This window comes from Embiotoca jacksoni, unplaced genomic scaffold (assembly GCF_022577435.1).
Source record: "Embiotoca jacksoni isolate LCO1_2020_lvr unplaced genomic scaffold, fEmbJac1.0.p SCAF_47, whole genome shotgun sequence".
Taxonomy (NCBI): Eukaryota; Metazoa; Chordata; class Actinopteri; family Embiotocidae; genus Embiotoca; species Embiotoca jacksoni.
The window spans coordinates 2478245-2490000 of NW_027185400.1; the positions used below are offsets into that span (position 1 = coordinate 2478245).

Here is an 11756-nt window from a genome sequence, read left to right on the forward strand (position 1 = left end):
TCTAGGAAACCAACAGGCTGCTCAGCGCTGACTGCTGGAGGCCTTTGATTAGTATAGAGCGCTCTCTTATTTGTTAACAATAAGGTGCGTGGGTGGGGGGAAGGGAAGGCAGTGGTTTTTTGGTTAAGATTAATCTTCCGCCCTTCCTATTCTCTTCTTCTTTTGCTCTTCATCCATGCTTTTCTTCCTTATGCGCCCCTGTTCCCCCATTTTCCACCTTCTCAATACTTCCCTCCCCCTTTCTTTCTCACCCCCTCTACCCCTTTGACTGTATACTCCTACACAGTTGGGGGGTTCAGAGGGATGAGGGGGGATGCAAAAAGTTTCAGAGGGTTTAGAGCGATTGTCCTTGTGTGAGTGTCACACTGGGATATAAGTTAAAAAGTGCATGCACCAGCTTCTGCAGGTAAACTTTCACCTTTGAAAGTTTGGACTGAGAGTTATTTGTGTTTCCTGCAGATTCTGGTTTGTTTATAAGTCTCAGGGAAGGAATTTCACTGAGGTACAGTCTTTCATTCCATCACTATATCTCTCCAGGAGGGAATAGCTAGTTTGTGTCTCCATTGTTGTTACCCTCCCCCCTTCTTCTCCTCTTTACTCTTTCTCACTCTGTGCTCAAGATTCTGAAAGAATTTGACCCCTGAGCGGCAGAGGTCAGATTAGTTGACCAATCAGAGTGTCTGGACAGTGCCCAGAACCCTTAGCGTGGCCTGACCCTTGACCTCCACTGTGACGTAAGGGGGAAGGGTGAATAGGGAGATGAAAGACCTAACTGCTGTAGGGAGGGGGTGGGTTAAGAGGGGTTATGGGTTGTCTTGGTGATGCCCATTGTCCTCTAAAATGTGTTGCCATAGCAGCAAGGTGGTCTGTAAGCTTTTTTGTGTGTGAAAGATGTTTGAGGAGTTTTGCTCTGCAGAGCACAGATTGAGACGAGACATTACAAAGACTACATAGACTGCTGAGTTTCTTCCACTCATTTGCTTGTTTGAGGCCATTTCCTAGCAGGCATTTCTTTTGAAGTCGTAACAGTATCTTTTGGTATGCACACAAATTTGCAAACTAAATTTGTAAAGCACAACGTTTCAGTGGATTTATATAACTGTATTTTTGTGTGTGGAGGGGGAGGGGGGGGTGAATCTTGGGGATTTGGAAATTGCACAACAATCCAAAGATAATTTGTTTAGAGTTTCAAAAAAAAGTTCTGAGCACTCTTCTTTTTCTGTCAATCCGCAGATGACCACCTGGGCATCAAGTCTCCATCCACGTCTCTGGGCTCAGAAGTGACCTCCTCGGGGTCTTCCTCCTCATCCCCCACCTCGCTGCAGGACTGCCAGCCGCCTCTGGCCCCTCGCCCATCCCCCGGAGGGCTCCACGCGCCCTCCTTACCCAGCGAGAGCTCGCCTCCTCCCCACTGGCCCAGCCACATCGTCCCATTCACCACATCCCTCCCCAACACCCACTCTTCCCTCTCCCCAGACTTTCCTCACCCATCGCTGTCCTCCCAGACTCACTCGCCTCCTCCCCTGGGTCAAACCTCTGGTTCCCACAGCCTGTCCCACCAAGGAAACTCTCACTCCACCATGACCTCCCCGCCGATGGGCTGTTCGGCCACCACCACTACCTCCTCCTCCTCTTCCTCTTCCTCCTCTTCTCAGTGCCTGCCGCCTCACCGTGACAGCTCCAGCCCGGGTCAGCGGCAGGCGTCCGGCTCACCGGGGGAGCAGGGACAGATCCAGGTGCCTCCAACCCTGGCAGTACTCCTGGAGGAGCTGAGGGTTTTACAGCAGCGGCAAATCCACCAGATGCAGATAACGGAGGAGATCTGTAGGCACGTTCTGAGGCTCGGAGGGGCTGTCTTTGGTCAAGATAATAATGCACATGTTAGCGGTGCAGACAGCAAGTCTACAGGTGTAGCGTCTTCATCACCGACACATCCTTCCACTGCCACTGCGGTAACTACAGCCTCGTCACTTTTGACTGCCCTTCCGTCTTCCCTCTTCCCCCAACCAGCTGTCTCCAAGTCAAGCACGTCGCATGTTAATGGAAGCAGAGCTTCAATTTCTACCTCTCCCTCAATATCATCCTCATCTTCCTCATCTATTTCATCCGGTCTCAGCTCCTCGGTTGCCTCCCTACACCCTCTGTCCTTGTCACTGGGCCTACCGCCCCGCTACCTCCATGAGAAATCCTCTAACACCTCTTCCTTCGGTCACAGCAACAGTATCACTTTCGTGACTCCTCCCCTTCCCACCACCAGCCACTCCCAGGACCTCCAGTCCAGCTCCTCCCTGACCTCAGCCTCCTCCTCGTCGGGACGCCCGCAGCACATGTGCCGTTTCTGCGGGAAAGTGCTGAGCAGCGATTCATCGCTCCAGATCCATCTGAGGTCACACACAGGAGAAAGGCCCTACCAGTGTCCGGTCTGCTTGAGCCGTTTTACCACCAGAGGGAACCTCAAAGCTCATTTCCTGCGACACAGAGAGCAGAACCCGGAGCTGTCCCTGTCCCTGCTGCCGCCTGCGCTGTCGGAGCAAATGCAGAGTGTATCGGCTCCGGGGACCAGCCAGAGAAGGCGAAAACGGCGGGCCGATGATGATGAGTCTTTTACCGGCGTGAAAGGAAGTGTTCCCGGGATGACGGAGAGCATGGCTTTGGGATTCCTGTCCGGTGCATCTGCTCGGCCTTCTCCTTCCTCCCTACCTCTGCCCCCCTCGGTGGACATGGCGCTGCTGTCCACGGCCCATTCACTGCTGCAGTTGAACAGAGCGTCGGCCGCAGCTGCCGCCAGCGCATCCAGCACCGCACTGCCCTCATCCTCTTCGTCTTCCTCGTCCTCCATGGGCGGTCAGTTTAAAGGAGCAAAGCAGCAGCGGTTTGATGAAAACACTCCTCCCCACTCAGCCCTCCATGCAACTTCCGCATACTCCCGCATACTCTTTCCTGGAGGAACCTCCCCCCACCACCTCGCACTTCTCCGGTCAGCAGGCCACTCATCCACCTCCCTCCTCTCTTCAGCTCACCAGCTGCCCTTCCCCTTCCCACCTTTCCCCAAACCGTCCACCTCCTCTCCTTCCTCATCCTCTCCCACCACCTCCACCCAGACCTCAGACACATCCAAGTTGCAGCGGCTGGTACAGAAGCTTGAAAAGCGGCCACACGGAGGTGCCTCCTCCTCCAACTCTGCCTCGTCTGCCTCCACCTCCTCACAAAGCCTCGCCGAATCCAACGTGGACACGCAGGGCCACGACCTAACCACCACCTCCAGTGCCTATCGCAGGGAAATGTTGGCTGCTCTCGGATTAAGCCCCACCGCCACCGCCGCAGGACTCATGACCAGCCGGGGAGTCTCAGGTACCACGACGACCCCCTCCCTGCCCACAGCCCAGGCGGCTAATCAGTGTGGAGTGTGCCTGCGCGTCCTCAGCTGCCCCAGAGCTCTTCGTCTGCATCAGGCCACACATCTGGGAGAGCGTCCGTTCCCCTGTAAGCTCTGCGGTCGTTCCTTCTCCACAAAGGGCAGCCTCAGGGCCCACCTGGCCACTCACCGGGCGAGACCGCCCAACGCCCGTGCCCTGAACTCCTGCCCGCTGTGCCCGCGCAAGTTCACCAACGCCTTGGTTCTTCAGCACCACATCCGCTTGCACCTCGGAGGGCAGATACCACCCGATGAAGACTTGCCACCCGAGGATGGCGCTGTAATGGAAAGCGTCGTCTTCGATGACGGCGAGAACAACTCCACGAGCTCTCTGTCTAAAGCACAACAACTCCTTCCTCTGGCCTTAACGACGGGCTCCAAGTCTCCGAGCGATGCTCTCAACTCAGGGTCCACTTTTAAGCAATCCGCCACTAACGATGCCACAACTGTGAAGACTGAGGAATCCGAGGGTTCAACACCGAGTGTTAGTCCACCTCTGGCCCGTAATCCCCCCTCAGTGGGAGCAGAGGTTCCCCTGCTTCTGGGAGACAACGCCCCGGCTGACGGTAGCCCTGTGAACGGCTCCGTGTGCTCTGAGGAGGAGACCCACGCTGACCTGGGCAGCACCAGCCCTTTGAAAGCACCCTCAGCTGGTTCTCATTCAGCTGCAGAGAATAGAGACTCGGAGGGCGATGACACCCCTCTTTCCCTCTGCGTTACAAAGCCCGCTGTAGAAAATGATAAGCAGCACAGGGGGGTGACTAATGACGAAGCCCGCTCCACAGATGAGCCCAAAGCTAGTCTCAGTTCTAGCCCGAAAGCCACAGGTGCAGCTCCTGTACCTGCACTCACCCCCCCCGCCAGCCCCAAAGCCATCCCAGAAGCAGGTGAGGCACCGTGTGAGTCGCAGGCGAAGGACGCTGCCCACAGTAAAGAGAAGAGTGAAATCACCACCACCACCACCACGGCCAGAGAGTCTTTGCCGGCGTTGGATCCAGAGCTGGAGAAGGCCGGTCCAGCGGAGGAGGGTGACGGTGTGCCTGAGAAGCCTTCAGAGGACCCGGAGCCTTCGGTCGCAGCACCGGCTCCACAGTCCCAGCCCCCCCGCCCAGACAAACCCTACAGCTGCTCCCACTGTGGAAAGGCATACGCCAGCCGAAGCGGACTTAAGGTAAGAGATGTTAAGGGTTTAACTCTTTTATTTGATTTTTTAATTTCTATGTTGTGAGATTTTTATACTTTTGGACTTGTGACTGAATGTTGTTGTTGTTTTTTTTTGTCCCATCAACAGGGGCATATGAAAACTCACCCCGGAGCGTTGACCAACACCCCCTCCAAGGCTCAAACCAATGACAATGACTTTGCAGAGGATCGCAGTTCACATGCAGCCAATAAGAACTCTGGACAGCCCGATGAAAAGCAGGGATTGGCTAAATCCCCCGAGAAAGGTGACAGCACAGATCCTCCACCGACCGGTGTCGGTTGTGACGTAGCGGGCGAAGCTGTGGACACTACAGCATAGAGAGTTAGTACTGTTGGATGGCTGCAGTCAGTTTTTAAAAGGGTCCTGACAAGGGAATGTATTTTCTAAAAATAGATTTGTTTTTCTAGAGTTATTAATTCATATGTACCTTTTTTGTATTAGGCAGATAGATCTAGTTTATATTGTAGGATCATTACAAGAAATTTGTGAATGTAGTATTTTAGCAATGTATTTTTGTATTTCAAAGACCACAGTGAGGCCTTATCTTACACTTCACAGCATTGTCATGATGAGAATTAATTGTGTGCATTTTTTTTTTTTTTTGCTGACACCTATTTCAGCACATACTGAGTGATATGAAACAAGCAGTATCAGCTGATTTAAAAAAAAAAAAAAAGACAAGAGGTGTCCAGAATTTTACAAGATGAACTCAAATACCAAAACAGGCCAAATTAGTAACGGCCAACGTTTGTACATATGAGCCGCGGTTACATTTTAAAGTCTTTTTACTGTTACTTTCTTCTTTCCTTTTGTATTTTTTCATTTTTAATGCGACGCTGCTGACTGCATGTTTCTGCTGTGCCGAGTTGCACTGTGAGTTGCACTGCCGAAACATCGACTGACAACAAAACCTGCTGGCGATGATTTTAACCGTGAAGCTGTTGATGATGACGATTGTGTTAGATTATCGGTACTTTTGTTTACTTATAGCCGTAAACTTTGCTAGCAGCACACGGCCTTATCCGTATTGATGATTGTTGTTTTTTGTTTGTTTTTCTCACTGTTGACGTTATCTGCATTGTGAAACTTGCAACAAGGATGTCCGTTACTATCCCCCCCCCTTTCTCAAAGCACTTGAGAGTGCTCTGCTCCTCCACAAACTATCTGCACTCGCTGCATTCCTGCTTAGCTCAGTTTAGTATTTGTATGCTTTGCTTTCCCTTCCTAAACCCCCCCCTTTTTTTTTTTTTTTTTTTTTTTTTTAGTAGCAGTGACAAAATATGTTCCCATGTGATGTAAAACTATAAATAAAACAACAATGTGAAGAGGAGACCTGTTTTTCTGTGGACTCAGTTTCAGCTTGCTCTGAATTCATTTGTCTGTTTAAGTATTCTGCTTGCATGACTCCTATTCTGCCTGCAATGGTCAGTTTTCTCTTGTTTGTTCCAGTTCTCTGTGTCTGTTTTTTTTTTTGGTGGGTGGGTGGGGTGATGAGGGGGAGGAGGGGGGTCCTTTGTCTGAGCCGCTGGGCTAGCTGTCTTCTAATTCTGCCTTTTTTTTTGCCCTCAATGTCTTTTAATATGTTTCAGTTCCCCGGCACTGTGCATGTGTATGTGTGTGTGAAAAGGATAATCAGAGCCTGTATGTGTGTGATTGAGGGTGCAGCTGTAGAGCCCCCCCCCCACACCACCACCCCCTCTCTGTCATACTCTCTTTCATACGCACTCTCTTTCATTTTCTCTTTCATTTCTCTCCCTCACTCTTTCTACTCACCCCCTCACCCCTATACTCTCCTCCTCCCCACCACCACCACCACCACCCCATGTAATGAGCTGACACACAGGAAGCTCTAATCCTCACACAATGCCACCCCTCTTCCCCCCAGAGTGACTGGGAGCGGGACAGGGGGCAACAGGGACCAACCTGGTCCAGCTGTCCCCAAAATGGCTGCCTTTAATCCCTCCACTTTTTAGCCTTCAGGGGGCTACCGAAACCATGACAACCGGTAACCAAGGAAAAGAATGCCCAGGGCAGAGAGCGGGACAAAAGGAGTGAAAGGAGCCATGTGTGAGAAGTTTGTCCACATGCGTTCATGAGTGACAAGGGACGTGTCTCAATCACACAAAAAACAAGGAGAGGGGAAAGAAAAAGAAAGAAAGAAAGAAAGAAAGAAAGAAAGTGGAGATGGAGGCGATTAAAGCCCACAGGTGTGATGGCAGGCTTTGATCACATGAAACACATTTGTCACTCGTCAATAAGCATTAATCAACTCACCCCCACTGAAGAGGACAGAAGCTTTTAAAGTTGTTAAAAGTCATTGTTTTTTTTTCCCCATTGAACCCTTCATGAATAAAGAATCAACAGTTGGAAGACAAAGACGTTGCTGAGTGCATTTACACGTGTGGTATCCTGGTTAGATGTTGCACACGTAAACATCTTCTTTTAGAAATCTGGATAAGTTCTTATCCTGGTTTAGAGAAACATCGATATTCTACCTGTCGAACGGGAAAACACCTTGAACCTCCGCTGGTGAAGATTCAAGGGGCTGAAACGATGACAAATTACACAACTATCAGAAACTGGAATTTATTTTGTAATTAAGTACATTTAAGTTAATTAAGTCCTACATTTTCTAAACTACCCTATTATGAATTTTAAAAGGACACACAAATATCTCAACTAAAATTAATAGCTACTCCTATAAGTGACTTTCTTTTATTAATCATGTTTTCTTTTGTTTTAGTGAATCTGTGTCTGCTGCGTGTGACTCTTGTTGTGATGTTTGTGTGTATTTCGTTCTCAGATGAAACACATCTTGTACTTAGTTAGAATTTGACAAGCTATAATTAGATTTAAAAGATGTGTAAGGGGAGATTAATGACCCCCTAAATTATCTGAAAAGGGCCAATTAAACTCATTATATATTGACAGTAGTAGTTTGACACAGTGGTAAATCCATATCCGGCAAATCCACAAGAGGGAGCCATACTCCGTGGATGGTTGTCCATCACGCCAGTACAAGTATACATATATATATATATATATTTATATATGTATATACAGATAAATATTCATATTTAATACACTGATACGAAAATAACCTAAAAGTATTTGTTTGTCCTGCACAGAAATAAACAGCTTCATCTCTCCCACTGCAATAGTTTAACCTTATATTATATAATATTCAAATATATTAGCATTCAAATATTTTAATAGCAAAACCCAAGTATTAAGAGTGATTTTAAAGAGAATAATAAATACAGTAATAAAGTAATAAATCAGTGGATGATAACTTTAAATATATTTCATCCATTTCAGTCCCTTTAATAATTACATTTCATTTATCTGACTCTTTTATCCAAAGCGACTTACAATCAGTTCATTTCAGCCATGAGGGTTCAAAACCAGAACAACAGGAATCAAGAAAATACAATTTCTTCAAGAAAGACAAACTACAAAGTTCTATCAGTAAGTTCCATGTTAAGATACTAAAGTTCTACTGTTCAAGGTGAAGGAGGAGGAGGAGGAGGAGGTGGAGGAGGAGGAGGAGGAGGAGGTGTGTTTTTAGTTTGTGGTGGAAGATGTTCAGAGTTTCTGCTGTCCTGATGTTGTTGGAGCTCATTCTACCATTTAGGAGTCAGGACAGAAAACAGTCGGGATTTAGTAGAGTGTTTAGTTCGCAGCATCTGTGTCTGGACTTAAATCGCATTAAATTATTAATTAACCGGACTCCGGCTGTATTTGCATAATAATATCTCTGAACACATCTCCTGTAACATTTATGAGTGGACCATCGATAACAGTCCAGATCATAACACCTGTTTGGTGTGCGCGATAATTGAATTACACTCCCGTAATGTTCCAGGCGAAACTCACTCAGGAGACACAATGTGAGGCAATTACCCCCTCCCCCCTCCCCACCACACACACACACACACACACACACGCACACACACACCCCACCCCCCCGCCTCCCTCCTCCTCCCCCCTCCCTCCTGACTCGTTTCCTTGGTAGTAAAGCGCTGGAAACCAGAAGTACATAAAAGCCACAAGTGCATCAGCTGAGGAGCGCAGAGGTGGAAGTCAAAACAAGAGGAAACAGACGTGCAGAGGCAGAAGTGGGAGACTAGCTACAGAACAATGAGACACAAAGCTGGCGAGAAAATCTGAATTTAAGCATTTCTTATTCCCAACCTGACCAGCACGGCGGCACTAATTCAAACGTCACCAAGAGGACCAGAACGGAGCTGTGACGCGTCTGGAGAAGGTGAGTCTCCCCCAAATCAGCTGTTTCCACTGTCAACAAGGCTTTTTTCCTAACCAAGAGAATCATTCAAACGTACCAGAGAGTTCATTTATTCATCATTTATTAACTTGCAGTGCCATCTCATGTGTGCCTGCTTGTCTTGATCTGTATCTTTTGTAAAAATATCAATGGAAGAAATGATGAATCAGATTTTGAGTAAACTGGACATCCAGGTGACAACCAGGTGATTCCCCCCTTGGTGCCTCAGTGTCATCAGATCTGTTTATGGCTGCTGAAGGAGGAAATAACTCATCCCTAATCTCACTGATCAATACTTGTAATCATCAAAGGAGCTGAATCGTTTCGCCGACAGTTGAATGGATTTTCTGCAACCAGGATGTAACCTTGAGTAACTCAAGAAGAAGGACGACTTATCAGCAGCTTTTGGACCTTGCACTCTCTCCCTCTCCGTGTCTCTGGCACGCATCACATGCAAGAGGCCATTCAATCTAATGCCCTTTTTCTTCTGCATGAAGCCATGATCTGCTGCTGCTGCCTCAAGGTACCTGAACTTCTCAGCTACTCTCACCTCCTACAAGCTTAATTCTTTTGGTGACCGTCTCTGATTTTCATGTTAAAATCGTGGTCAAATCATGGTGTTTGTGCGTGTTACTGTTTACTATCTTTTTACATCTACACGTCAAAATCTGTCTTTCTGAGGCATTTCCTTCTATTTTTCTAGTCTTAGTCAGTGTTTAAACTTTGACGACTTTATATCTGTGTGTTCTTGAAGAACAGACATCTATAACTGGAATACAATTGGTGAAAAAGTAAAACATTTTTAGATACATGTGGCCATGTGATCCTTGAAATCACCTTGAAATAATAGCTACATCTGAACTTTAATTTGTCTTTTAGCCAAATATTCTGTATTGTGGATGCTTGGGTGCTGTGTTTCCCATTCAAAAGTCCATTAACAATTTATTAAATTTAAGGCGAATACCTCATAAGTTTGTGTTTTTGTACTAAAAACACAGATTATCATGAATTTATTGAAGCCAGTCACACAGAAAGGTGAGCGAACGTGCTGCCTGACATCTCCTCATCAGACTCCAAGCACGCGGAGGATCCTGAACTTTGGCAAACATGTGACCGGCCGCTGTGCTGACACTCTCAGATTCTGCATGTGTGGATACGTGGGCAGCTCTGAGTAAAAAAAAAAGGCGCGTGTCGGTCAGTAATTCTTCCTCAGTCTGCAGTTACTAATGAAGAGCCGGTGTTTTTAGGCATGTAGCGTGTTTGCTCCTCTGCCTCTCTCTCTGTCAATACACTCAACCTTAAAAGGCCATTTGCTGTGCAGCCTAATGGCTCTCCAATCCACCAACTCTCCAGTGTGTCCACACCACTGTTGCATTGTGTTTTCCTCCATGTTTGTTCCTACATTAGCGCCCGCGGCATGTAAATATGTTTTTGTTTGACTAGATTTTGGACGGGAATCGAAACAACACAAGTATTTTTGCATGCGGTGACAAATCTGTCTGTATGGTAACGGCATCACTGATATGACCCTGTGTGTGTGTGTGTGTGTGTGTGTGTGTGTGTGTGTGTGTGTGTGTGTGTGTGTGTGTGTGTGTGTGTGTGTGTGTGTCACCTTCACAGATGGCGGGAGATAAACGCAGATAGCTGGAGGGAAAAATTGAAGTCTTCAGTGTCACATATCAAGAAAACAGGAAACCTCTTCATTTGTTCCGTTGTGAAAATAGTTTTCTAATTCATAAATAATCCACCGAACTCAAACGATGGCGTCCTACAGCCCAGCTCCTTCACAAGAGGCGACTAACGGTGGCCCCCCATTCAAGTCTGAAGGCCCCGATGAATCCATGAAGCTGAAGAGAGAGATTTCCCTCCTGAACGGCGTCTGCCTGATCGTGGGGAACATGATCGGCTCGGGAATCTTCGTCTCTCCGAAGGGCGTCCTCATCCACAGCGCCTCCTACGGCCTGTCTCTGGTGGTGTGGACCATCGGCGGCATCTTCTCCATCTTCGGGGCCCTGTGCTACGCCGAGCTGGGGACCACCATCACCAAGTCCGGGGCCTCCTACGCCTACATCCTGGAGGCCTTCGGGGGTTTCATGGCCTTCATCCGCTTGTGGACCTCCCTGCTGATCATCGAGCCGACCAGCCAGGCCATCATAGCCATCACCTTCTCCAACTACATGGTGCAGCCCATCTTCCCCACCTGCATCGCTCCGTACGTGGCCAACAGGCTGCTGGCGGCCGCTTGTATATGTAAGTACAACATCTGGAGTGTTTTGAGTGTTTGGAAGAAAACTATGATGTCTTTTACCGTCACATCTAAGATGAAACACGTGAGCTTTAGAAACAGGAGAAGTGAAAAGTGGTGACACCCCAGCTGCTGTCAGCAGGTCTGCTGCAGAAACACGGACTGCCTTCAGATGAAAGAGGAACTGAGCCACCCTTAAATCTTCTGCACCCATTAGGAAGACGAAGGGGGAAAAAACCACTTTACTCAATCTCAGATTTAGAAATCCTAGCGTGAACACGAGTCACAGCGTTTTTATTTTTTCATACGGGAACGGTGAGAAACACTTCATAAATGCGAAGCTAACCTTTCTGCATGGATGAGGCCCAGGTCGCTGAGGTAACAGGGAAAAGAGCAACCCTGACACTATTAATCAAACTAACAAGAAACTCACCAAAGCTGCTCACCAAGGCAACCGAGCAAAGAAATACCAACACTCAGGTAACCAGGCGCTGAGACCAGGAGCCGACGACGGAGAGCGCGTTGAGCCGACGGCTCACAGATGAGGCCGGATATTCAAAATAAAAAAGAATATTCAAACTCTGCAATCAATATCACTCATCTGTCC

At 47.9% G+C, this 11756-nt stretch overlaps 3 protein-coding genes across 4 annotated transcripts in view; 2 read left to right on the forward strand and 1 right to left on the reverse strand.

The window, feature by feature from the left end:
• LOC138210587 (sal-like protein 2) overlaps positions 1 to 5951 on the forward strand; it is a 6819-nt gene extending 868 nt beyond the window's left edge. The window contains exons 2-3 of the mRNA XM_069169825.1: positions 1234 to 4586; positions 4707 to 5951. Of these exons, the coding sequence (XP_069025926.1) occupies positions 1234 to 4586; positions 4707 to 4937 (3584 nt within the window). The 3' untranslated portion in view covers positions 4938 to 5951. The remainder of the gene's footprint in view (positions 1 to 1233; positions 4587 to 4706) is intronic.
• Positions 1 to 11756, reverse strand: part of LOC138210592 (E3 ubiquitin-protein ligase CCNB1IP1) — a 23390-nt gene that overhangs the window by 5919 nt on the left and 5715 nt on the right. The window lies entirely within an intron of this gene.
• Positions 10651 to 11756, forward strand: part of slc7a7 (solute carrier family 7 member 7) — an 8027-nt gene continuing 6921 nt past the window's right edge. For both annotated transcript variants that reach the window (XM_069169829.1, XM_069169830.1), the window contains exon 1: positions 10651 to 11154. In XM_069169829.1, coding sequence (XP_069025930.1) covers positions 10665 to 11154 — 490 coding nt within the window. In that variant the 5' untranslated portion in view covers positions 10651 to 10664. The remainder of the gene's footprint in view (positions 11155 to 11756) is intronic.